Raw genomic sequence first — 27,882 nt, forward strand, 5'->3', positions numbered from 1 at the left:
TATTCTAAATGACTGGGCTTTATGCCATTCCTTTGGGGAGAAAATTATAATATAGAGGACTATTCTATAAACCCCTCCACTGATGTAGTTGGTTAAGTTGTTCATTTTCCTCATTTTATTGGAAACATGTTATATAATATCTGTTCTTACCCCACAGATCTAGATGTATTTAGTGGAGCAAATTATTTGTACATAAACCAATTGTGTTTAAAATAAAGGAAAGGGAGGGATCAAAAAAGACATGATCAATAAAGTTCTAAAATGACCACAAAAAGAATACATACAAATTTCTTATTTCTCCTCTGGCTTCTTCAAGTAAACTGTTGCCATATTTTGTAAGCATGGGTTGTACAGTTTCTGCTACATCGACATCTTGGAATCTAATACCTAAAAGTCAATCAGTAAGATTATAAAAGTGAAGTTGGGAAAGAAGGGCTCCTGATTTGCTATCATAAAGAAATTTGCAATATAAGAAAATTTCTTAAGTACTGAGAGATGTGAGAGCACATCTATAGTACAGAGAATCAGAAATCCATTGCCAAAGGGACTACCATTGGCATTAAATGTACACAGCAGCAGGTATTGCAAATTAAACAAACTCTACCATGGAAACCAAATTACTAGAAATATTTTGATTCAACTTAGATTTAGAACAACTAAATTCATTTCTGAAAGAACCAAAGTCAGGGCTTTACAATATAAGCTAAAGTATGAAGGAAAAAGATTTCAAAATCTTGATTTTTTTTAGTATTTTTGATATAGATTTTAAAAAAAATTTTTCAGTAGTTATTCACATTCCTTGACCTTATATATTGAATCTTGTCTTCATTTGTGTGACTCACAGATACGTGTAAGTCAAAATGTTTCCTGTACTTTCATTTATTCCATCTCAATAAGAAAATCCATATTTAAACAGAGATAATTCAAAAAGGGATCACCAGTGAGATTCCTTTAAATAAAACATTTTGCTGCTGCCCTTAAAGTATTTTTCTTGTAAAAATAGATACATTTTTACAAGTCTAGTCCCATTGTTAAAAATGAGACATAATTTTAGTTATATGACTTACACTTACAAAATAAATTACTAGAGCTTAAGGTAGATAAAATTATGACAAATAATTCAGATTTTTAATGGGACATAGTCTCAGATATAAGGTACAGATAAAATTCATTCTTTTAAGAAAGTTTATTTTTAATTATTTTTTATTTTTTATTTTTTTTTAAAGATTTTATTTATTTATTTGAGAGAGAGAGAATGAGAGAGAGCACATGAGAGGGGGGAGGGTCAGAGGGAGAAGCAGACTCCCTGCCGAGCAGGGAGCCCGATGCGGGACTTGATCCCGGGACTCCAGGATCATGACCTGAGCCGAAGGCAGTCGCTTAACCAACTGAGCCACCCAGGCGCCCAAGAAAGTTTATTTTTAATTAGAATGGAACTATTATTTGCTATTTCCAAAATTTTCAACATCTATTGTTGTAGTCCAGACTAAAGACCAGAAAAGGCTCTGCCTAAAACCATTAAAATAGTTTACTGTGTTAAAATTTGCCAATTTTGGCAATAATGCTAATTGTTAAGCTTTTCCTACATAAATCATGGAAAAACTAAACATCACTAGAAAAATTAAAAAAAAATCTACTTATCCTTAAAATAATCTTTTTTTTAAAGATTTTATTTATTTATTTATTTATTTATTTATTTATTTATTTCACAGAGAGAGAGAGAGAGAGAGAGCGAGAGGGAACATAAGCAGGGGTAGTGGGAGAGGGAGAAGCAGGCTTCCCGCCGAGCAGGGAGCCCGATGTGGGGCTCGATCCCAGGACCCTGGGACCATGACCTGAGCCGAAGGCAGACGCTTAACAACTGAGCCACCCAGGCGCTCCATCCTTAAAATAATCTTAAAACTTATTGTGTACCAGTGGTTTGCCAATGGTTACATTTTAAAGCATACACAGCTTATAAGAATCTTTGTTCTACTGGTTCTTCACAATAAGGATTGTTTCTATATTACAATGATCACACCTTAAACCAGTACTTTCCATTCCTTCTCTTGACCAGGCACATATAGAAAAATGGAATATGTGTACAGCAGCTTGGGGGCAAGGCTGCCTTAGCCAGGTAGAGTCTAGTGAGTGTTCTCACCTAGCCACGCTACCCTGTGATACTTCTGACAAGTATGGCACAAGTCCCAGGCTCAAAGGTGGTCTTGAAGAGGCTATTAAGATTACTAAGGTATCAACCCTGATGATGGTGTCTCAAGTTTACTCAGAAAGATAATGGTTGAGAAAACATTCATCACTATCGAGTGCTTTGTGCAGCTTCTACATCTTGGACTCTGTACCAAGCAGCGAAAAAGGTCTGAATTACTAAGAGTGTATAACCACAAGGAGAAATTTAAACTTTCTAGTCACATTTTAAAGACTGTGCTGCTCTGTGGCTCCTTTTTTCTTTTCCCTATAGGAGGAAACTTCCACCAGACTCTTCTATTTAAACAGCAATTCATAGCAGTAGATTAGTTTGCCACGTTAATCTACAATTTGGGCATTGCATCTTTATTTAGTATCAAAGACCTTACAGACCTTAGAGATCATCTTGCCTTGACAGATGACCAAACTAAGGTTGAGAGAGCGTAACTGACTTTTGAAAGGTAAAATACACTACCATGGAGTTGCCATCTTTTGACCTTTTTTCTCATCTGGTGTTATAACTCCATTTTACAGATGGGAAAAATAAGGCTCTGAGAGGTCAAGTGCTCTCTTCCAAGTAGAAAGTTAATTAGCAGCACAGTGTATTTCTTAACTTATAATGTGCTATGATTGCTTTGGTTATATCAAAGTCTACTGCCAGTCTCACAAGCTAGGTGTAGCTGAGCCCTTTCATTGTGCAGCTGCCTCCTGCCTATATGGAGGCCTTACTGAGTTCAAGGGAACTCTGCCTAGGGAAGAGATAGTGTCCATATTTTGGCTTGGAGAAAAAAACAGAAGAAAATTTTCTCCTTTTCTGTTTATATGGCATTTTTTGTCCTCCTCGATGAATTGAAAGTTTTACACGATTTTTTGTGTCCCTCAAAATGTTTGGTCTTTATGTGAAGCATGTTCCAAATGAAGATCAACTGCAGCTACAAATTTAATTCCTTCCCTAGTAGTTGAAATTTAAAAAATGTTACTTAAAATATTTATTGACTTTTCACCTCATTGTAAATAAAGTTTGTCCATGGGTGGGGAGAGTTGGGAATTTTTATTAGAAATATTTAGGTTCTTCCTATATTAAGTTTCAGTGGGTAGGTTTTAGGTGATTCATTCTCAAAATGAGGAAAGTGATTGACCTATGATCATTTTTGGAGATGGAGGAGACCTTTATGGTCACTTGCATAAATCCTTTTATTTTACATGGAAGGAGCAAGTTCAGAATGATTAGATGACTTGTCCAAGGTCACCAGATAGTAAGTAGAGGAGCAAGAACACAATTTTTTAAACCCTTGTTACGTGCATGTTGCATTGTCATGCTACCTCCATACGATGAGAGATTTAAACAATTCTGCAAATTTTCAAAGAGGTCTTTTGACAAAGAAGTTAAGTGTGATCATTCAAAACAGAAAGTGTGATCATAAATAAGCAAACTAGCTGGTTTCCCCATTTGCCTGAGTCAATGTGATTTCCGTCTGCAATACAGAAAACCAACTCAAACTAAACTCCTATTTTATACGGTTTCACACACATCTCTCATATCAGGATAAATAATTATGTTCAGTGTTTTACTCAACAAATATTTTCATGTTAATATTAGCATTTTATCAAAACGCAAGTCATAAAACTATTTTCCTATTTCTAAAGGTACTTAAAAACCTGAGAAATACAGAAATACTGTGTGTGTGCATGCATGTTAAAACAGCCTACTAAAAGACTTACATTTAGGATTTAATATAAGCTTATTTTACCTTTCCTGGGGCACTCTTGTACGCCTGCATTTTCATGCACTTTTCTACGCCCAGTGTTAACACGAGATTGCACATAATTGTATGGGGTTTGCCTGTAACCCTGGATTTGAAGTTGCTGTTTGGCTGAAATGAGTCTGTTTTTGAGGACTTCATTCTGTCTTTCAAGCTCATGAACTTTCTCTTGCAGCTGCTCCATCATTTCTTCCATTTCCACATCTCGTCCCAGCCGCTTGGGGCCGCCACCAACCTGCTCATATCTTTTCTTGTCATTAACTAGCCGTATTAACTTGGTGGCCATTCTAGGGAAATAATAAAAAGATGAAAAGGAATGTGAGAAGTCAGCATAAAATGCATTCTGTTGAAAGGAACATAATCACTGTGAGGACTTCAGTGCAGAACCTGAATAATAAATTTCAGGTTTTGATGTAACTATTACTGCCTGTGAAGAATCCTTTGATGATAATTGAAACCACTGGGCAACAATCTGCTTTATAGCACTGACAAATAACAGTTTCCTAAGGCTTATCATTTAAGGTTAGTAAAGAGAGGACACATATTTACTCCATATGTTCCTCAAATGCAATTTTTAACGCATGACCTTATGTAGGAATGCTGTATGCACTTAAATGCAGCTACAGATTGTGGATGTGGTGGGTTATAGATGTGAGCCACAGTAAGTTACAACTTTTGAAAAGTGTGTTAAGACTATGCAGCATTTAGGTGATATGTTTCAGGTGAACTGTTTTCAGGTTCTCTAAGATTAAGACACATTACAAATACAAAAATGTTAGGATGCATAGGTACACACAGATAAAAAGCCCAACGAAAAATTCAGAGAAACCGAAATGTGCCACTAAATGTTGCTTAGTGCCCAAGAAACATTCATATTTAATGGTAGAAAATACTTAGATGCAGAAAGTATTACTTTAATGCTACCTTTAAATTTAGACAGAAGTTGTGCTTTTGATATCTTAGGAGTTTATACCTTTCATTCTTTTAAGTTTTGATAAAAACTGGTTAGACAGAACAAAAGACAGAAAGGGCACATGGGGGTGATGTAATATACATGTACGGAAAACATGCCTGACAGTGAATGGAAAAATCTTGGCAGGACAAGAAAGAAAAGGTGGCTTTGATGAGAGACACAAGTTCAAGACTTTACAAAATTGGTCGCACATCTTCAATAGCTGATTCTAGTTTACAGTGAATCTATTTTTATAAAGAGCCAGACGGAGATTGAAAATAAAAACTCACTTCATTTTTCTTTAAACGGGGTTTGCTTTATTTTAGCATGGTTATGGACAGAAGCTTTTACTTAAGAGAACAAAAGTGAAATAAAAAAGTGCTTAATAGCTTTGGGATGTCATAGAACAACTTTTTTTTGCCCTAAGCAGAGTCCTCTGTAAAAGCAGTAGTAATACATGTCTATCTACACTTCTGGCTACTCGGCCTACAGCATGTGGCATCAGGGAGAGCTATGCATAACATAATCAGTTAAGATTGTTTTCTCTTTCCCTTGAAGCAAATCCATTAAACATGCTTTATAAGGGATACAGGATAATAAAAACCAAGATCCAAGAGTACCACAAACACCCTAGTAAAATAATCAATGGATTAGTTCCTTTTCCACCGAATCCAGAGGATGATATATCATTGGGAAATTTGGGCAGGTATCATAAGCCCAGCAGAGCCACACATTCTATCTAGCCCTTTAATGAGTTTAGGATCCTTTGCCCCGCCCAATGGCTTAGCCATAGAAATATGGTTGCTATCTAACTGAGATGTCAACCTAAATATCTGAATCTTTTGTTTCAGAGAGTCTATCACGGGATAGAGATCACATTCAAAAGACACAGGTATAATATAAAAAAAAAAAGACAACACATGGAGAATAATAAATGACCCAAATTTTTAAGGAAAGAAAAGTACATCAGTAGAGTGGTTTTAAATTCCTTCAAGGATGTTCAAGTCAACTTTTTGTCAGGAAACAAGATTACATGTTTGTCCAGTAAAAGCAGTAATTTTCATTTGTTTGATGTGGTTATTTGGTGGTATTAACGCATTGTATGTGATTTGGTAAAGTTTGAGTACTTACTTAAAAAGGTGGTTTATCAAATCTACATTTATGCTAATGTGATACTAATTACATCTTAAGGATAAATTTAAAAGCAGTTCTGGGGCATCTGGCTGGCTCAGTTGGTAGAGCATGCGACTCTTGATCTTGGGGTTGTAAGTTTGAAACCCCATGTTGGGTGTGACGATTACTTAAAAATTTAAAAAAAAAAAAAAAGAGCAGTTCTACATGTGCCTCTAGGTAATGTCCGTGGTGTGAAATTCAGAAGGATTTTAGAGCTTTGGGTCACAGTGGTCATTGGATCACTGCTCTCAGGGCTAAGTAAAATAACATCGCAGGAGGTTAAATGGCTTGAACATAATACCATAGGCCAGGGGCAGAGAAATAATAGAACACATGCATACAGCTGGACTCCTAGCCGAGTCCTTTTTTCATTAAACTACATGGCTCATTATTAGGTTGTTTTATATTTTCTGGCTAGGACAAATTGCTAATGAGGTCAAGGTTGTGAATTCAATTATTTTACTGACCAATTAGGCTTACAAAGGAAAAAAAATTGTTCAGTGGTCATAGAGTACATTCCTCATTCCGATAGGACATGTGTGTGTTACTGGTCAGAAAAGGAATCAGGCAAGTGAGTCACATGTCTTGAAAAAAGACATTACCATGACTCAAAAATGAACTCAAAGTAAAAGCGCCATACACGGTAGGTCAGTGGGTCATTAAAACAAAGTCCACAGAGTAGAACCTGAACTAGAATCACCCCTTTAGGATGCATTCTAAGCAGAATCCTCCCCCCTCACCCATCTTCTTTCTTCCATAGCTGTCTCACCTTTTCATTTTACCTAGAACATGAATATGAATACAGGCCTGTTGAAGCTTACAAATGGGAATGTGCTTTTTTGTTTTTAATGCCACACATTCATAAGATAGTCAAAGTGTTTCTTGAACAAGAAGGTATGAAAGAATATCTACTCTTAAGAAGTTATCCCAGCAAAAATTTTTTGCACACAAATCAAGTGACAACGTTTCTTCAGAAACCGTAGAGACTCTTTTAAATAGAGATTCTAGACTCATCCAAGCAAAGTTAAACATGTTCCAGCTACTGAAGTGAGGTTCTCATTAGTAAACCCCAAATCTTAAGGGAACATGCATTCTAACAAATTAGAATAGCTAATTACTTTTTCAAACTTTCATTTTAAACCAAGGCATTTAAAAAACAGATGCTTTGGTCATTTGATTAAACTATAAATATTAAACCATAAGTTATTTATAGATATGATATACTTGTGGCACTCTTAGCTGTTAGCTCTTTCTTTCAAATAGCAACTTCAGACATAATAAACACTCATCATCTCTTTGGTTTATTATTCTAGTTTTTAAGATCTTCCATTTTTAAAAATTGTATTTATTTACAACCTGCCTTATTCCAAGAAAGATTCCAGGTGGAGTTTTCAATTAATTTTATAAAAAAAGCATATCGTCCAAACTTCACAGAGTCAGGAGAAAAAGCTAAAAGCTTTTTATCATAACCTTTTAATTTTATCCTCTTGCTTGCGGGCATGCTGTTTAAGCAAAATGTTCTCATCATGCAGACGCAAAAATCTGTCTTCCAGTTCCTCACGACTGATACGTGACACTGCCTGGCGAGACTTCATTGTCCGTGTTGTTGAAGTTTCTGTAAAAATGCCAAGGTAATTAATAGTGGGATTACTTAAAATAGTCTCTAAAAATGATAACTGTTGATATTAATATAATCTCTGACCCACTCATCTTTTTTCCTTTGTGACCCACTATTAAGATTATTTTAGAAAATGTTACAGTGTTGTTTACATCACCAATCAGAGGGAAGAATAATAATCTTTGCTATTAAAAGTTTACATATAATATTAAGGATTTGAACAATAGCAGTATCCATTCAAAATGGTATTTAGATAACCATTCCTTAAGAATGTAAGATGGAACCCTGATTCAATAAGACTTTTCAACTTATATGCTCAATGTTGAAAAAAACAAAAGATTATCTAAAAGTATTTCTTTTTTTTTTTTTTTACAGAGGCAAGAGTTATAATTTGGTGAACATAGCATATTTTTCAGAGCTACGTATGGGTTTTGGGTTCTAGAAAATAAACTGTAATTTGCAAGTACAAACAACAAACCTTCAAAAATCATTTATAAGCTATCTTATGTATTTTTTTTTTTTTTTTTAAGATTTATTTGACAGAGCGAGAGCAGGAACACAAGCAGGGGGAGTGGGAGAGGGAGAAGCAGGCTTCCCACCGAGCAGGGAGCCCGATATGGGACTCAGGACCCTGGGATCATGACCTGAGCCAAAGGCAGACACTTAAAGACTGAGCCACCCAGGTGCTCTATCTTATGTATTTTTAAAGAACTTTTATGCCTTTTAACATGTATATATAATTTTTTACATATGCTTAAATTTGGTATTTTCCATATCACTGGCTAATTTGCATTAATCATCCAAAAGAAACAAAGAACAAATGGACAAAGGTTAAAGCCCCTATGGCGGGTTACTGAGGATAAGAATTGAACTTAAGGTAGCAAATTCCAATAAATAGCTTTGCACAATTGACATTTATTTGTATTCGAATACCTGGTACTCCACCAAAGATCTAAAGCAAAGCTTGTACATACTTTTTACTTTCAAAAATAAAACCTGTATGGTCAAATTTATCTTTTTCAATGAACAATGCACTGACCGCCTTTTTGTGGTAGTTCAAGGTGGCCACTCAAATTGTTCTAATTAACAGGGGTATGAAGACAACCTTAGTGGAATGTATTTGCTATCACAGCAGTCTCAATGACAAATGCAGTAGCATGACAGCAGAGCTGACACGAAACAACAAACAAAAACACAGCTCTACACTCTGAATTGTTCCTCAAAGCTGTGTTTTTCATTCTCAATTTGAAAGTGACTTTTTAGCTCTAGGGCAACCACTAAGTGATAAAAGGATAAAGGAAACCTTTAATGTATAGTAATTTGATAAAACAAAGTCAGTATCACTCGGATAAACAAACCATTTTGAGATACTCTACTTGAAAGGCAAAATTTTTTAAATATGGCATTTCCCCCCATATAAAATTTAAACATAAAGAAACATTTTAATGGTGAATGTGATTTAAACCAGGCAATTCGGTTTGGAGGCTTGATACTCTCTGTGTAGTTTCTACTGATGTGTGGAATTTTAACAAGATGATTTATAACAATTCTTTATCAGAACGGAGGGGGATTTTACATTTTCTATGAGCTGTTGATAATTGATGCATGCAGTGAAATACCACATGTTGTTCTAAACTCTCCATGTTCCTGTTTAGTCCAATCAAGAGCCATATAGTTACTTAAATGGCTTCGTTTGTAAGGATATCAGAAATATTTTAAATTGAAAGGAAAGAAGTTACTGATCAAAGTTCATAACGATAATAAATAACAGCTGGCCATACCTTGTAATCCTCCCACTCCAGAGAGGTTTAGACCCATATCTTTCACAGGCAGGTCCCCTGCCGTCTCATCAGTGGGACGAGACATGGCCTATCTGTGGAGAAAAGAAAATTCAAATAAGATCTTTCCAAAGTATAACATTAACTACGCAATGCAATGAACCAAATAAAATGAATAAAGCATTATGACTTTAACGGACATCCATTGTCCAGGTGTGCTGCTTGAAGAAGGTGAAAGCTTCTATTTGTTTTTTAGTCTTATGTTAATCCCCATACATTGCATCATTAGTTTTAGATGAAGTGTTCCATGATTCATTGTTTGTGCATAACACCCAGTGCTCCATGCAGAATGTGCCCTCCTCAATACCCACCACCAGGCTAACCCATCCTCCCACCCCCCTCCCCTCTAGAACCCTGTTTGTTTTTCAGAGTCCATCGTCTCTCATGGTTCGTCTACCCCTCCAATTTCCCCCGCTTCATTCTTCCCCTCCTGCTACCTTCTTCTTCTTCTTTTTTTTTTTCTTAACATATATTGCATTATTTGTTTCAGAGGTACAGATCTGAGATTCAACAGTCTTGCACAATTCACAGCGCTTACCAGAGCACATACCCTCCCCAGTGTCTATCACCCAGTCACCCCATCCCTCCCACCCCACCCCCCACTCCAGCAACCCTCAGTTTGTTTCCTGCGATTAAGAATTCCTCATATCAGTGAGATCATATGATACATGTGAAAGCTTCTATTTTAAAAGCAATACTACACTCAATTAGTGTTCCATTCACCAGTATATTTCCTATAGTTTGCTTAGGAAATGAGGTAAGAATATCATTCTTCCTTCTCTCTTTTTATTTCTTGATCTGAACAAAAACAATTCCTCCAAATTTAAGAAATACTTCCTCTCCGTCCCCCAGCCCCTTCTCTGCCCCCAAAAGCAAGCAGGTAACTTGGAAAAAATCTAGTCGGAAAACTTGATTCAAATGGTTGTTCTATTATTTACTAGCTGGTCGAGTCACTGAATCTCGCTGAGTTTCAGTTCCTTAATTTTATTTTATTATTATTTTTTTAAAAGTCATTTTACTTTGTTTTATATACATATATATAAACATTTTATTTATTTGTCAGAGAGAGAGAGGGAGCACAAGCAGGGGGAATGGCAGGTAGAGGGAGAAGCAGGCTCCCTGCTCAGCAGGGAGCCCGATGTGGGACTCGATCCCAGGACCCTGGGATCATGACCTGAGCCAAAGGCAGATGCTTAACCGACTGAGCCACCCAGGTGCCCCTATATATGTATTTTTAAGTAAACTCTACCCCCAACACGAGATCAAAAGTCACATGCTCTACTGAAAACTGAGCCGGCCAGTTGCCACAGTTCTTTAACTTTAAAAATGGAGAAAATAACAGCTATCTCACAGAGTTATTCCAAGGGTGAGATGGCAAATTAAAAGCAGTTAGCACATTTGCCTGGGACGTCAATATTACTTGAATATTAATTTTTAGCTTGGTGTACAAGTGAGCGGGTCGGTCCAAGTTTTGTCAAAGATGTTTCATAAATTCACCAGCGGAGTTTGTTTTTGTTCTGTCCTTTCTTTGTTGCCATGAGGCCTAGTCCCAGGGCTTCCTACCTCAACATACAAGCTGTCCAGTTAATTCTGGCATCTTTACAGTTCCTATTCTTCAGAGATGCACCACAGTAACTCAGTTTTTTTTTTTTTTTTTTTTTTTTTTAAAGATTTATTTATTTATTTGAGAGAGAGCACATGAGAGGGGGGAGGGTCAGAGGGAGAAGCAGACTCCCCGCCGAGCAGGGAGCCCGATGCGGGACTCGATCCAGGGACTCCAGGATCATGACCTGAGCCGAAGGCAGTCGCTTAACCGACTGAGCCACCCAGGCGCCCAGTAACTCAGTTTTGTATGAGGTTATTATAAACGGTCCATGCAATGTCTAGTATGTGGGAAAAAAAAAAGATTTTATATTTTCATTTCAAACCACCCCAAAAGCCAAATGAAGATGCCCTAAGGCAGAGGTTCTCAATCTCTAGAATGTTGGGCCTAGAATGTAAAGTCCAAGAGAATACCCAGCTTATTTGTCTTGTGCATCTCTGCACGGTATTCTCAGAGGCCAACACAGAGCTTGGCACATAGCAGGCATTCGCTAAATAGTTGCTGAATGAATGGAACCCATGGAGCTTTAGGGTCTGTAGACCCAAGAGATGGTTTATAAGATCTTGTATGCATATGTGTATATGCAATATCTTTAGGGAAAGGGTTCATAACCTTTTTTTTTTTTTTAAAGATTTTATTTATTTATTTGAGAGAGAGAATGAGATAGAGAGCATGAGAGGGGGGAGGGTCAGAGAGAGAGGCAGACTCCCTGCTGAGCAGGGAGCCCGACGTGGGACTCGATCCCGGGACTCCAGGATCATGACCTGAGCCGAAGGCAGTCGCTTAACCAACTGAGCCACCCAGGCGCCCTGGTTCATAACCTTTTTTATAACTTGTCAAAGGTCAACTGCATTTAGCTGTGGCATGAACAATGAACAGACATATACCTGAGGGATCACTTCCTACTTCTTTTGGAAACATTTCTACAGGAAAGATCAGTTTTAGGAACCAAATTATCAAGCAGTTTAAACATAGGACACTTGTGAAAACGATTAACTCTGCCATGGTAGAGTTATGGTAACTTTTATAATAATGATGATGGTGGTGGTGGTATTAACATTTACTGAATGCTTACTAAAATGTGCCAGGCGCTCTTCTAAGTGCTCCGATAATACGAATTAATCAAGTATCTCACAATATCCCTGTGAGGTTGTTATTCAAATGATTCCTTCTTTACAAATGAACAAAACCAAGACACAGCTTAGGTAACTTGCCCAACGTCACACATCTAAGAAGTGGTCGTCTGGTCATATTTTTGATTGTCATGATTGGGAAGGTGGAGGGCAGTGTTACTGGCATCTAGAGGCCAGAGATGATGTTAAACATCCTACAGTGCACAGGAACCACAACAAAGAATTATCCGGCTCCAAATGTTAATAGCGCCGAGACTGACAAACCCTGCACAGTGCTGTCACACCTCTTCAACACCATCTAATGTTATCCCTCCTTGCTCACCATGCTCCACTCAACACTCCTCCTTTAGGTTCCTCAAATCCACGGTACCCTTGTCTTGCTCAAAGCCTTTGCATTAGCTGGCTCCTCATTCTTTGGGGCTCAGCTCAAATGTCACTTCCTCAGAGATGCCTTCCCTGATCACCTTCTGTGAGAGTACTCTTCCTCCCAAATTCTTCACTGTTTATTTCCGTTGTAGCAATCATCTCTACCTAAAATTATCTTATTTGTTTACTAGCTCATTACTAGTCTGTCTCCACTAAAAAAGTATAAGCATCTCCAGATGGGTATCAGCCCTATTCACAGCGGTAGGGAATAGTGTCTGGGGCAAGGTGGGCACCGAGACTAATATTTACTTAATGATTAAATGAATACCTGGCATTGAGACTAAAATGGTAAACAGAATCCCTGCCTTTATGTAGTTAATAAGCTATGGGGGTAATCAGACGATAAACACATAATTATAAATAATTAAGCAAACAATAGGCCATTCAGGAGTCTTAAGGGTCTACCAACCAACCCTTAACCCAGGGCTAATGAAAGAACTGTGTTTATGTGCCCTTCTACTTGAAGGACTTGGATAGGCACGGCAATTAGCATCAACTCTCAACAGCTAGGGTTTATGGCTGGGATATATATAAAATTTCAAACCGGTGCTGGGCGTGGGGATAATGCGCGGGCTGTGATTCAGGCCTGAGTATGTGGTCTCGTGCTGGGCTGCTTTTCACGCGAGCAGAACTCTAGTGCCTTCTCTAGGGCGTAGAGCAGACCCCAGGACCCCGACCCGTGCTGCAGGTAGAGGGTGGGCCACCTCCGTCCCCCTCGACTCCCCCGGAGTACTCACCGCCACTCTCTCCCCGCAGCTAGCTACGGTTGCTATAGCGCCGACGGCATGTTGGGCGGCTGGCCGAGAGGAGCACGGGAAAAACATGGCAGGCTCCGTTGCCTCCTGGGAAATGTAGTTTTGCTCCAGCCCTAGCCCGCCCGCTCGCAGAGGAGCTGTCGGCCCTGGGAAATTCTCGAACCCCAAACCCCGAGGCGCTCTCGAGCGCCTCCGCCTTGCATCCTGGGAATGGTAGTTCTCGTGGCTCGGACGGAGAATGGCGCCGGGCGGGAGCAGGTCGCCGAGAGAACTACAAGCAGGAGGCGGGGTCCAGGGAGAGGGATCTACGCGGCTAGCAGTGGTGAAGGCGGTTGTAGCGGCAGCATGAAGCGGACCCCGACCGCCGAGGAACGAGAGCGCGAAGCTAAGGTATGTCGGCCTCTCGGGAGTCTGGGATCCTTCGTGCACTTGTAGCTAGGGGCCGGGAACCGGAAGGGCTTGGTTGCATGGCAAGCGGACGCAGGGTCTTAAGCCAAGGGATGACAGGGCCTTGTCAGTAAGGGAACCAGAGACATTGGGGGATATACATTCATGCTGGTCAGGATGCAGGCCTAGTCCTGTTGGATCTGCTCACCAATGAGAATCACGACACCCATTTCCTTTTCCTGCTTCTGCGCCTCATTCCTTGGTCAAATTTGGAGCTACCCTGGTGCCTCAGTTTACCGGGATGACTGTGATCGTAACAGTTGTTCTTTCTCTTCAGTAATGGTTTCCGAGGACTGAGATTGGTTCAGATGAAGTATCTGTGCGGTCAGATGTGTTTATTTGGAACAGTTGTCTTCAGTGGCTGCCTGTTGTCTTCAGCACAGCGGATATGAATCTAACTACAATCCTGTTTTCCACCTTTGGGGTTTAGCTTCTGGTAGTTGCCATTCCATGGATGGCAGTAATAAACAGCTACAGCGACTTCTTCTTCTTTTTTTTTTTTTCGCTTTTATTACATGTCAGGATCTGCGTTAAGTTCGTAAAATTTATATTATTTCATGTTCTTACCATAGCAGATTGCGAGATAGATATTATGCAGATGGAGTACCAATAGTCCTGTTTTACATATGAAGACTTAAGGTTCAGAAGAATTGAGTGTTTTCCTTTCTCTCACTCCCCAAATCAAGTCCTGTTGGTTTGTTTACATATGTCGGTAACCTGTCCACTTTTTCTATCTCCACCACCTTGGACCAAGCTACCATTATCTCTTTAATGGATGTTGCAAGAGTCTCCTTGCTGGTCTACACTTACTCTACAGCCTAACAACTCCCTTGTCTCCTTCCACACAACCAGTCTCTTTTGCACACTATGGAGAGTGGTATTTTCAAAGTGCAAATCGAATCATGTCCCTTTCCTTCCTCCCTCCTCTGCCAACCACCTGTTTAAAAATCTTCCATGACGTTCTGTTGCCCTTAGGAGAAAGAGAAAACTTCACGTGGCCTACAATGTCTTGCATGGTTTGGACCCTACTTATTTCTACAGCCTCATGGGACCTGACACTCTCCCTGCTCTCTACCCATCAGCCACTTTGGCCTTCTTAAAAGGCCCTCTTTCCTGCTTTATCTGGTTACATAGCCTTTACACATGCTGTTATGTTGCCTACTCTATATTAGGCAAATATTAGAAGTGACGACCAATGGTAACTAAAACAGACACAATTCTTGCTCTTGTAGAATTTAGAATCCTACAAGTGAGTTTGTCTTAGGGCAATACTTCTATGGATTTAAAATATAAAATCTGGGAGCGCCTGGGTGGGCTCAGTTGGTTAAGCGTCTGCCTTCGACTCAGGTCATGATCTTGGGATCCTGGGATTGATCCTCGCATCGGGCTCTCTGCTCAGTGGCGAGTCTGCTTCTCCCTCTCCCTATGTGATTTCTCTTGCTCTTATTTATTTATTAGATAAATAAAATCCTTAAAAAAATATAAAATCTGTCCTATAATGACCTGAGTTGTAACAAGGTTTCACCAGGGGCCTGAAGTTTTCATGCTAGAGTCTGCCTGTGAAATAGACAGTATACTAGAGATGGATTTAGAGGGGGGAGGATCCTTCTGCATTAGTCTACAGCAGTGCAGAGAAAGAGGTCAATGTCACCCAATGGTGTTGTGTATGATGTCTTTCTCACCTTTTAGCTTTACATTTATGTAAAGACCTGTGAAAATTTATTGAGCATCTATTATTTACTAGACACTGGGATTATGACTTAAGCTAAGATAGAATCTCTGGACAAAGGAGCTTTTACTCTACTGAAACCTTACCCTTTGCCTATGTGATAGTGACCTGTCATCCACCTTTTATGGATGTGGAAACTGAGGCGTGAGGAAATCATGACTTGCCCAAGGCAAGTGTGGAACTAGGGCTCAGAACCAGGTCTTCTGACTCAAAGCTTTTTTCCATTTTCAAGGTGTGAAACATGTTGAATTGACAGAGCAAGTTGTCTTCCAGTTTAAAGAATTCCTTTGATATTTATTTGAAATTTACTTATGAACATATTATTGGTTAGAACAAAGTATAGACAATTAAGTTTTAAATTTTAAATAGAAAATGGTCAGTTACTCATGACTTTATTTTCTAATCAACTTCATTGAGGTATAATTCATGTACAATAATTTGCACCCATTTATAGTGTACAATTGACGAGTTTTGACAGGTGTATACACTTGCGACACCACCATCATAGTTGACATAGAGAACCTTTCAATCCCTTCTAGAAATTTCCTCTTGATTTGTAGTCAGTGTCTCCCCCACTTTGGCTCCCAAGCAATCATCAGTAATGTTTTCTGTCACTGTAGATGAGTCTGTATTTTCTAGGATTTCATATAAATAGAAACAAACTGTATGTACTGTTGAGCCTGTCTGCTTTCACTCAGCATTTTTGAGATTTTTGAGATTCATTCATGGTGTCCTGTGTATCAGTAGTTCATTCCTTTTTATTACTGAGTGATAGTCTACTGTGTGGAACTACATGTATTGTTTATTCATTCACCTGTTGCTGAAGAACATTTGGATTGTTTCTGGTTTGGGGCTGTTATGTAAAAAAGCTGCTATGACCATTCATGTATAAGTCTTTGTCTTTGTTTCTCTTGGATAAACACTCAGGATTCCAATTGCTCAGTTCTTTGTTTAGCTTTACAAGAAACTGCCAAAGTGATTCTGACATTTTCATTAGTTTTTTAGGGCTGCTGGAACAAGTTTCCACGACCTTGATGTCTTAAAACAACAGAAATTTATTCTTAGTTCTTTTTTTTTTTTAAGATTTTATTTATTTATTTGACAGAGAGAGACACACACAGCGAGAGAGGGAACACAAGCAGGGGGAGTGGGAGAGGGAGAAGCAGGCTTCCCGCAGAGCGGGGAGCCCAGTGCGGGGCTCGATCCCAGGACCCTGGGATCATGACCTGAGCCGAAGGCAGATGCTTAATGACTGAGCCACCCAGGCGCCCCAATTCTGTCTTAGTTCTAAAGGTAAGTCTGGATGCGGGGTTTTCACAGGTCCTGGTCCTTCTGAAGGCTCTAGGAGAGAATCCTTCCTTGCCTCTTTTAGCTTCTGGTGACCCCTGGTATTTCTTGGTTTGGGCAGCATAACTTCAGTTGGCTTCTGTGTTCCCATGGCCACCTTCTCAGTGTTGTGTGTGTGTGTGTGTGTGTGTGTGTGTGTGTGTGTGTGAAATCTCCCTCTCCTTTCTCTAGTAAGGACACGGTCGTTATATTTAGGGCCTACCCTAAATCCAGGATGATCTTAATCTCAAAATCCTCAGTTTAATTACACCTACAAAGACCCTTTTTTTCCAAATAAGATCACATTTACAACAACCGTGGGTTAAGTTTGGACATATTTTGGGGAATGTTATTCACACCCAGTACACCATTTTATATCTTCATCAGCTGTGTACGAGAATTCCAGTTGTTCCATGTCCTCACTGATACTTAGTATTGTCAGTCTTTAAAATTTTAGCCATTCTAGTGGCTGTGTACTGGTAGCTCATGGTGGCTTTAATTTGTATTTCAGTGACAACTAGTGAGTTTGAGTATCTTTTTAAAAAAGTTTTTGAGGTATATCTTATGTACTATAAAACTCACCTCTTTTAAGTGTACAATTCAGTGATTTGTAGAATGTTTAGAGAGTTGTGCAGTAATCACCATAATTGCATTTTAGAACATTTCCATCATCTCCCAAAGAAGATGTATTCATTTGTAGTTTATTCTCCATTCCCACCTCCTATCCCTAGGTATCCACTAATCAATTCTCTTTTCTCAAAGTTGCCTTTTCTGGAGATTTCATGTAAATGGAGTCAGACAACATGTGGTCTTTTGTGTTTGGTTTCTTTCACCCAGCATAATGTTTCGAGGTTCATCCATGTTGTAGCATGTATCAATACTTTGTTCTTGTTTATTACTAAATAGTATAGTATTCCAGTATATGAATATACCACATTTTATTTAATCCATTCACCAGTTGATGGATAATATTTGGGTTGTTTATGCTTTTTGGCTATTATGAAAAATGCTGCTATGAACATTCATATTCTACTTTTTCTACAGACACATATTTTCCTTTCGGGTAGAGGCCTAGGAGTGGAATTGATGGTCACATGGTAAATCTGTATTTAATGTTTTGAGAAACTGCTGTACTGTTTGTTTTGGTCTGAATGTTTGAGGCCTCCCAAAATTTTTATGTTGAAATCCTAATCCCCAAGGTAATGGTATTAGAGGTAGGGACTTTTGGAGGTGATGAGGTGACTAGGAATGGGATTAGTGCCTTTATGAAAGAGGCCTGAGAGAGCTCCTCATCCCTTCTGCCATGTGAGGACACAGCCAGAAGTTTGGAGTTTGCAACCCTGAAGAGAGTCCTCACTTTAACCCGACCATGCTGGTACCAAAATCTTGGACTTCCAGCCTCCAGAACTATGAGCAATAAATTTCTCCTGTTTATAAGCCACCCTGTTTGTGGTATTTTGTTATAGCAGCCCGAATGGACTAAGACATTGTTTTCCAATGCGGGTGCACCATTTTATGTTTCCACCAGCAATGCTTGAGGGTTCCAGTTTCTCCACATACTTGTCACTTCCTGTTACTGTCCTTTGTTATAGCCATCTTAGTCGGTGTAAGGTGTATCTCATTGTGGCTTTTTAAATTTTTTTTTTTTTTAAAGATTTTATTTATTTATTTGACAGAGAGAGACACAGTGAGAGAGGGAACACAAGCAGGGGGAGTGGGAGAAGGAGAAGCAGGCTTCCCGCTGAGCAGGGAGCCCGATGCGGGGCTCGATCCCAGGACCCTGGGATCATGACCTGAGCCGAAGGCAGACGCTTAACGACTGAGCCACCCAGGCGCCCCGGCTTTTTAAATTTTTTTAAAAAGATTTTATTTATTTGAGATAGAGCTTGTGAGAGAGAGCATGAGTGGGGAGGGGGTGGGGACAGAAGGAGAAGCAGGCTTCCCGCTGAGCAGAGAGTCAGACGCTCGATTCTATCCCAGGACTCTGGGATCATGACCTGAGCCGAAGGCAGATGCTTAACTGACTGAGCCATCCAGCTGCCCCTCATTGTGGCTTTGATTTTCATTTCCCTAACGTGTAATGATGCTGAGTTTGTCATGTGTTTATTGACCATGTATATATTTGTTTTTGTGAAGTGGCTGTTCAGATCTTCTGCCCATTTTTTGGGTTCAGTTGTCTTCTTAATACTAAGTGTTATGAGTTGTTTATATTTTCTAAACGTAAGTTCTTTGTTGACGGTATGTACTGTGAACATAGTTTTCCAGTCTTTTAGTTTACTAAAAGGTTTTTTGAGGAGCGAAAGTACTTAATTTTGATAAAGGTCTAATTTATTGATACTGCTTTTTATCATTAATGCATTTTGTGTTGTATCTATGAAATCGTTACCTGTCCCAAGGTCACAAAGGTTTCTTGTTTGCTTTTTAAATTAAACTCGATCATCCCCATAATGGGTAATATTACTTTTGGTTTTCTTTTCTCTTTGAAATAACTTAGATTGTGTTTTCTTCTTGTGATTGCTTATGCTGTAGACTTTTATACAGTGTCCAAGTCTGGAGGGTGAATGCAAAGGCTGGACTAAATGTTATCTAGTTTTCCAGATAACGTTTATTTAATCTGTTAAAGCCTAAGAATGCACCAAAGTATATTCATGCATTTTTAAAATGAGTTTTTCTTGTAAGGCATACAGTGGCATGGTCCCAATCAGTATTTGGTAGTCTCAGTTGGAACCACGGCCTTTAAAATTTCCTTGCTGCTGGGATGGAGGGTTGGCACCCCATGCTTCAGTTTCTTCAGCCAGAAAATGGAGTCAAGCATGGCTTCTTGTGCGGGTTGTGTGAGGATCCATCGTGATGAGGTTTGGCCCCTGTGCCAGGGACACAGTAGACTCGGCTTGGAATGAGTTTGGTTGTCCAAGGGGCCCTCTACTGATCCAGGGTTGCCCCCATGCTTTTGTTTTTCACAGGTAACATAATTTGTTATTTTAAAATAATTCAAAATTCAGGGCGCCTGGGTGGCTCAGTTGGTTAAGCGACTGCCTTTGGCTCAGGTCATGATCCTGGAGTCCCGGGATTGAGTCCCACGTCGGGCTCCCTGCTCAGCAGGGAGTCTGCTTCTCCCTCTGACCCTCCCCCCTCTCATGCTCTCTATCTCATTCTCTCTCTCAAATAAATAAATAAAATATTAAAAAAAAATAAAATAAAATAATTCAAAATTCATAGAAGAGCTGCAAGAGCAGAACAGAGAGCTCTCACAGTCCTATCATGCAGATTCACAACTTGTTAACGTCTTGCCACATTTGCTTTTTTGCTTTCTCTCTCCCTATATATACACATGAACCATTATTATTATTATTTTTATTTTTAAAGGTTTTATTTATTTATTAGAGAGAGAGCGAGCAGGAGCCAGAGGAGCGGCAGAGAGAGAGGGAAAGGGAGAAGCAGGCTCCCCGCTGAGCAGGGAGCCCAACGTGGGGCTGGATCCCAAGGCCCTGGGATCAAGATCATGACCTGAGCCAAAGGCAGACACTTAACCGACTGAGCCATCCAGGTGTCCCTGTTATTTTTTTTAATGAACCATTACAGAGCAAGTTGGAGACCTCAATCCTCTTTACCCCTGAACACTTCAGCATTTATTTCCTAAGAACAAGGACACTTTGTTATATAGAAACATAGTGAATTGTCACATTCAGAAAAGTTAACATTGATAAAATATTATTCCAAAGTCCATATGTAAATTTTGCTAATTGTTCTAATAATACCTTTTATACTTTTTTTTTTTTTTTCCTGGCCCAGGTTCTACTCCAGGACCACACATCATCTGTAATTGTCATGTGTCTGGTTTCTTTTAACCTCCTTTAATCTGGTCTCCTTAATTTGGTTCCTCATGCTTTCTTTCATGACATTGATATTTGGGATGAGTAAGGCATTGTTGACATTTGTGATGAGTACAGGCTGTTTGTTTTGTAAGCTATCCCAGTATTCTTATTTGTCTGATATTTCCTTATGAGGAGATTCAGATTATGCATTTTTGGCGTGTGTATTTCTACAGAAAGATAGGGGCCATTAGAGATCACACATTTACAATTCACGTATTCATCCTGCCTGTAGATGTGTTTTCCTTGGCCCAAACTATGTTTGAAAGTTTCTGAATTATTTTCTAATACAAAGTGGAGATAAAAATCTGGATGTCCAGCTTTCTTGAAAAACTAGACTCTCTGGCGACACCAGGCATGCGCTGCACTAACTGGAGCTGAAGAATGGCTGCCCCTTGAGAGGGGAAATGGACTTTGCATTTTGCCGCACTCCAGCTTTGCCCATTAGCAGTTTTGAGTATGGGGCTTGAAAGGCAGCCTCCTAGAATCAAGTCCAGCTCCATCACTGATTTGGGCCCGCGCAGCTTCATTGCTCCGAACCTCAGGTTCTTCACCTGTAAAATTGTGATATTTATGGTCATGGTGGGGATTAAGTGAGATATATGTAAAGCACCTAGAACATTCCTGGCAAATATTAAAAATAAAGGTGGTTGTTACCACCATCATGTCATCGGCCTCAGAGTTACCACCTATCCGGTCCCTGTACATATTTTAGCCTATGTTCAGGATATTCATCCAGTACACTTACATCGACTGTCTAATTGGACAGATTTTCTCAACTGGGGTTCCACTAACTTCTCTCCTGTGCATCCCAAATGGTATAAATTACGTACCAGTCTTGGGAGAATTGAGAAAATAGTCATTCAAACCATTTTCTGTGTTCTGTGGTTCAGATGAAGAATCTGGTTAAGTGCCAGGTAGCACTTACCTGGGACTGGGGGCACGTGGGTAAATATGGCGAATTTGGTTCCTTGGAACTGGCTGCCTTTCCATGAAAGGCAATAATTAAGTACCAACAGTAGAGTGGTGAGTTTTGTCGTGGTAGCTCCCATGGAAGCTCCCATGTCCCATGGGAGCAAGGAGGATGTAATGTGCTATGGAGGTCACGGAATTCCTTCCTCAGGAAGATCTATTTAACTTGGTCTTGGGGTTATGGAATTCCTTCCTAAGATCTGTCTAAGGATGTATCCTTATGAGAGGCCTGAGACTCCTTTAGAAGTTGTTTAGAAATATTAAACCTGTTCTTTTTTCTAATTCCAATATAGTTAACAGTGTTATATTAGTTTCAGGTGTACAGTGTAGTGATTCAACAATTCTATATATTACTCAGTGCTCATCATGTAAGTGTACTCTTAATCCCCTTCACATATTTCACCCATCCCCCTACCCACTTCCCCTCTGGTAGCCATCTGTTTGTTCTCTGTAGTTAAGAGTCTGTTTTTTGGTTTGTCTCTTTTTTTCCTTTGTTCATTTGTTTTGTTTCTTAAATTCCACACAGGATTGAAATCATATAATACTTGTGTTTCTCTGATTTGTGTTTTGCTTAGCGTTATACTCTCTAGCTCCATCCGTGTGGTTGTAAATGGCAAGATTTCGTTCTTTTTTTTTTTTTTAAAGATTTTATTTATTTATTTGTGAGAGAGAATGAGAGACAGAGAGCACGAGAGGGAGGAGGGTCAGAGGGAGAAGCAGACTCCCTGCTGAGCAGGGAGCCCGATACAGGACTCGATCCCGGGACTCCAGGATCATGACCTGAGCCGAAGGCAGTCGCTTAACCGACTGAGCCACCCAGGCGCCCGATTTCGTTCTTTTTTATGGCTGAATAATATTCCATTATATAGATACACCACTTTTTTTTTTTTTTTTTAAATGAGTAGGCTCCATGCCCAATGTGGGTCTTGAACTGGTAACCTTGAGATTAAGAATCTCATGCTCTTCTGACTGAGCCAGCCAGGTTCCCCTACACCACATCTTCTTTATCCATTCATTTATCCATGGGTACTTGGGCTGCTTCCATAATTTGGCTATTGATACAGCTGCTGTAAACATGGGGGTGCATGTATCCCTTTGACTTAATGTTTTGGTATTTTTTGGGTAACTATCTAGTAGTGCGATTACTGGATCATAGGGTAGTTCTGTTTTTAATTTTTTGAGGAATCTCTGTATTGTTTTCCATAGTGGCTGCACCAGCTTGCATTCCTACCAACAGTGCAAGAGGGTTCTTTTTTTCCCATATTCTTGTCAACACTTGTTGTTTCTTGTGTTGTTGTTTTAGCCATTCTGACAGGTGTGAAGTAATATCTCAATTGTAGTTTTGCTTTGTATTTCCCAGATGATCAGTGATGTTGAGCATCTTTTCATGTGTCTGTTGGCCATCTGGATATCTTCTTTGGAGAAATGTCTGTCATATCTTATGCCCATTTTTTAATTGGATTATTTGTTTTTTGGGTGTTGAGTTTTGTAAGGTTTTTTTTTTTTTTTTTTTTTTTTTTTTTTTTTGGATACTAACCCTTTAGTGGCTAAGTCATTTGCAGACATCTTCTACCATTCAGTAGGTTGTCTTTTAGTTTTGTTGATTGTTTCCTTTGCTCTGCAGAAGCTTTTTATCTTGAGGTAGTCCCAGTAGTTTATTTTTGCTTTTGTTTCCCTTGCCTCCGGAGACATATCTAAAAGGAAGTTGTTATGGCCCATGTCAAAGAGGTTACTGCCTGTGGTGTCTTCTAGGATTTTTATGGTTTCAGGTCTCACATTTGGGTCTTTAATCCATTTTGAATTTATTTTTGTGTATGGTGTAAGAAAGTGGTCCAGTTTCATTCTTTTGCACATTGCTGTCCAGTTTTACCAACACCATCTGTTAAAGAGACTGTCTTTTTCCCGTTGCATATTCTTGCCTCCTTTGTCAAAGATTAATTTACTATATAATCATGGGTTTATTTCTGGGCTTTCTCTTCTGTTCCATTGATCTATATGTCTGTTTTTGTGCCAGTGCCATAGTGTTTTGATTACTACAGCTTTGTAGTATAACTTGAAATCTGGAATTGTGATGCCTCCAGCTTTGTTTTTCTTTCAAGATTGCTTTGAGGGAGGGGCGCCTGGGTGGCTCAGATGGTTAAGTGTCTGCCTTCGGCTCAGGTCATGATCCCAGGGTTCTGGGATCGAGTCCCACATCGGGCTCCCTGCTAGGCGGGGAGCCTGCTTCTCCCTCTGCCTCTGCCTCTCTCTCTCTCTGACTCTCATGAATTAAAAAAAAAAAAAAAAAAAAGATTGCTTTGAGGGGCACCTGAGGGGCGCCTGAGTGGCGCAGTTGGTTGAGTGTCCGATTCTTGGTTTTGGTTCCGGTTGTGGTCTCAGGTTCTTGAGATCAAGCCCCGCGTTGGGCTCCATGCTCACTGCAGAGTCTTCTTGGGATTCTCTCTCTCTCTGCCCCTCCCCTTCCCCCCAAATAAATGAATAAATCTTAAAAAAAAATTGCTTTGACTATTTGGAGTTTTTTTTTTCCTGTTTGTTTCCATACAAATTTTAGGATTCTTTGTTCTAGGTCTGTGAAAAATGCTATTGGTATTTTAATAGGGTATTAGAACCATTCTTTAGTCATGGAGTGAAAGGTATAGATGTTGAAATCCAAACTAGTTTCAAAGGTTCTTATGTTGTCTTGGGTAAGATCATCTTTTTTAAAAAATACTGAAAATAGAACAGTTTAGATTTATTACTGAGAGGGTTATATACATTTAATAGGAACATAATAATTTTAAGTAATGTACATTTTTATCAGTGAAGGAATATATCCAGAATAAGCTTGTTGTTTCAAATAAAAATTATTAAAAAAGTCCGTTTTTGGTGGCAGTTGTCTTAATATCATTTTATAAGATAAACCTTAAGTTATACACTCTAGTGAGTTATAAATATAATAGCTGAATAAAAGGAAGTTTGTTGTTTATGTATGTACTCATTAGGTCTTTTTACTTCAAATTTATTTTTTTTTCCAGTTTGGCATTGGATTATTTTGCCAGTGTATCTGTTGCTAACTTAGGAAACTAAATGTAGAACATTTTTGGTGGTGGCCAATGACCAGGGGACTTAAAAAATTAAAACTTCTCCTGGCAGATTCTACTCTGTGATTTTTTTCCCCAAAAGTCTTTCTTTATTTTTCGCTTGATCTCTCTTCCAGTGTATGGGTCAACCTTTAATCACCGCTTGGTAGTTTTGATTGCCTTCTCTAGATAGAAGGGTTAGTTTATTTGTTCATGGTTTCCAAACCACTTTATATACCTTCCTTGGAAAGTCAACTAGCTAAACCATTGAATCACTGTGAATTCTTGTCACTTTGTATGATTTCGAGGTCTGTTTCTTAACCATGTTAGTGTTGGTTTTGAAAACTAAATTTGCCATTTGTGGAAAGCCTTAAGACACTTTAAACAACCATTAGCTTCTTTGAAGATAGCGTTGGTGTCCGATTCATCCTTCCATCTCTTCCGTGTACCTAGCAGAGTGTCTTGCACATAAGAGACATTTATATGTATCTGTTAAAGAAAGATTGAATGGTCGAGAGCCTCCAGTGTCTGATACAGGTTATGTGTGACCCTTAATAATTATCATGTCAGATCCCTGGCTGCCGATTGGATTTTATTGTGGCTGAGTTTGGCAATGCACTTACTGGTGTTTAGACTGTATGCTTTAGGAAAGTGGAGACCCTGTCTGGTTAGTTTGGTTATTCCCCATTCTATCCCTGGCACTTAGCATTGTGCCAGGCACATAGTAAGTGTTCCATACATATTTATCAAATGAATGAATGAATTCTGCGAAGCATCACCTGTTGTTGGTCATCAGGCTTTCCATTAGTGAGAGCTCAAACTGGAACCTGAAAGAAATAATGGAAAAGGGTTAAGTACTTCATGGATTTTAAATTACTTGTCATAGGTGTAGGTATAGGTATTAATTTTGAGAATCAGTATTCTTCTTTTCAGCACATGCTTAGCAACTGCCAGCAATTGTTTTCTAGTGCTCTTTTTCAAATTTAAGATGCTAGTTTACCTTCGAGGGTTAGTGTATTTTGTAGTTGTTAGTTTATTATGGTAGATTTCTTGATAAAATTATATTTAAAGTGTGACTTTCTAACCTCTAGAAGACAGGAACTTTACAGTTGAGATGGTACTTTTAGAACCTCAGAGAAAGATACAGTTCAGAGGTAGATTTGGAGTTCTGCTAACCACATTCACTTGACCTTCTGTTATACACTGATTTTGTATTATTTTACAAATCTGTCTCACCAGTGGATTTTCCAGTGTAAGCTAGGAGGAATCTTGGGGGCTGTTGGATTGGATCAGGAAATGTTCAGGAGATGATGACTTGCATTGGTAGGAGCTTGTTTCCAAACCTTTGTCCTTGGCATCGTGTTTGTCTGCAAGGCCAGTGCATGTTTGAAAGCTGACTCTTGAATAGGTGCTATAGGCTTGCATTTTTGTTTATGCTATGAGCATCTGCCCTGTTGTCATGCGCATCATTTATTTGCTCTGTAATTTTGGAAATGACACGCTTTCAAAGCGACCATACCTTCCTTGCTGTTAAAGAACGGCCATATGACTGAGTGGCAGTCGAGACCCTTACAGCTGGTAGAAACCAAGTAGAAAACTCAGTCTGAAGGACCAAATTATGTTGCATCTGGTCTGAGGAGGAGATGTGTTGCCAGGGCCTGAGTGTTTTCATAACTGTTTGTGATCAGAAAATTTGGAGCTCTGATTTCTGCGTTAGCCCTAAGTCTGCCCTTTGGCACCTTCATTTAGTGACTGGATCATTCAAAGCTGAGCCTCAAGGGCCAGCATTTCTTTAATAATCATATAAAATGGGCTGATGTGGCCACCTTAACTCACTCTGCTGAACTGGGCATGATTAAAGTCTCAAGGCCGTATTAATATGGATTTTCTGTTTCTATGCACAGCAGTCCATTGTCTCAAGTGTTTTCCTGTTGGCCATTTTTTTGAAAACAGAAGGCCCAATTTTTTTGTTTCCCACCCCCCCCCCCCCCCCCCCCCCCCCCCCCGCCCCCAGCACGAACGTTCTGTTTTTGTTTTGTTTTTGCTTGAGAATAGCACTGGACAAATGCAAACATTCCAGTTTATGTGGCCTCTAGCCTGTTGTCATGTCAGTCTTGTTACTTAGGTAAATAGTGTGCAGTTTTTGTTTGTTTGTTTGTTTTTTTGCAGAATCAGCAGCCACTGTGCTGCGAGCACTTTTTGTTTTAGTCACATTATTGACCGGTAACACTATTAATGAGACAATAATTGGGAAATCGGAGTCATTGTTCTCATAAAACATGATCCTTGTAGTGGAAGCAGCCAGGCAGAGGCTTTGCATATGCAGACTGCAAGGGAGGAAAGGATGAGTAGCCAGTGTGCCCAGCTTTTAAATTCATCAGACCCCTGCTGCTTAAATTGCCCCAGCTGTTAATGCTGGAACCATTACAGTAATGGACTCAGCAAATGAAGGAGAACGAAGACACGCACACTTTATTACCAGAGGGGCAATTTTCTCTTCATCTGTAATAGCAGCAGTGCTCATATTGATCAGACCATCAAGATACTAATCCTCTGTAAAATTACTTGTTATAACTGAAAATGTGTTAATCCAAATCAGTCTGTGTCCTGACTGTCTCCTTACTATTGAATACAGACTATTAGATGGTTTATTTTTCATGATTTAAAGCCTTTGCCCTGAAAATGGTTGGCGTTTCCCTCGCAACACTGAGTGCTTAATCTTAGCTATAGCCCAGGGTTGTCTTTTTGTTTTAATTTTTATTTATTTATTTGACAGAGAGAGAGATAGTGAGAGCAGGAACACAAGCAGGGGAAGTGGGAGAGGGAGAAGCAGGCTTCCCGCCGAGCAGGGAGCCCGATGTGGGACTCGATCCCAGGACCCCGGGATCATGACCTGAGCCGAAGGCAGACGCTTAACGACTGAGCCACCCAGGCGCCCTGTCTTTTTGTTTTAAACAGAACATCACCCACTTAATTAAGGAGTGAGTGTCTGTCTTGCTGTCTGAGTTATGCTGGTGTTTTATGCTCCTCTG

The 27,882-nt window shown here is 39.4% G+C and overlaps 3 protein-coding genes across 4 annotated transcripts in view; 1 reads left to right on the plus strand and 2 right to left on the minus strand.

The window, feature by feature from the left end:
• LOC110594163 (protein fantom) overlaps positions 1 to 4,233 on the minus strand; it is an 83,836-nt gene extending 79,603 nt beyond the window's left edge. Inside the window, exons 1-2 of the mRNA XM_044922057.1 lie at positions 3,936 to 4,233; positions 285 to 387 (exon numbers count right to left, since the gene is read on the minus strand). Of these exons, the coding sequence (XP_044777992.1) occupies positions 285 to 387; positions 3,936 to 4,233 (401 nt within the window). The remainder of the gene's footprint in view (positions 1 to 284; positions 388 to 3,935) is intronic.
• A 3,302-nt stretch (positions 4,234 to 7,535) lies between these two features.
• LOC110593433 (protein fantom-like) lies at positions 7,536 to 13,483 on the minus strand. Its single transcript, XM_021704702.1, has 3 exons — positions 13,428 to 13,483; positions 9,472 to 9,563; positions 7,536 to 7,687 (listed from the first exon to the last, which is right to left on the minus strand). The coding sequence occupies exons 2-3, from the start codon at positions 9,554 to 9,556 to the stop codon at positions 7,536 to 7,538; spliced, it is 237 nt and encodes a 78-aa protein (XP_021560377.1). The 5' UTR covers positions 9,557 to 9,563; positions 13,428 to 13,483.
• A 273-nt stretch (positions 13,484 to 13,756) lies between these two features.
• Positions 13,757 to 27,882, plus strand: part of FTO (FTO alpha-ketoglutarate dependent dioxygenase) — a 374,545-nt gene continuing 360,419 nt past the window's right edge. The window contains exon 1 of one of the 2 annotated variants that reach the window (XM_044911496.1): positions 13,757 to 13,835. In XM_044911496.1, the coding sequence (XP_044767431.1) occupies positions 13,791 to 13,835 (45 nt within the window). In that variant the 5' untranslated portion in view covers positions 13,757 to 13,790. The remainder of the gene's footprint in view (positions 13,836 to 27,882) is intronic. The other variant, XM_021704695.2, reaches the window with a different exon arrangement.

Source organism: Neomonachus schauinslandi, chromosome 16, assembly GCF_002201575.2.
Source record: "Neomonachus schauinslandi chromosome 16, ASM220157v2, whole genome shotgun sequence".
In the NCBI taxonomy this organism is placed as follows: Eukaryota; Metazoa; Chordata; class Mammalia; order Carnivora; family Phocidae; genus Neomonachus; species Neomonachus schauinslandi.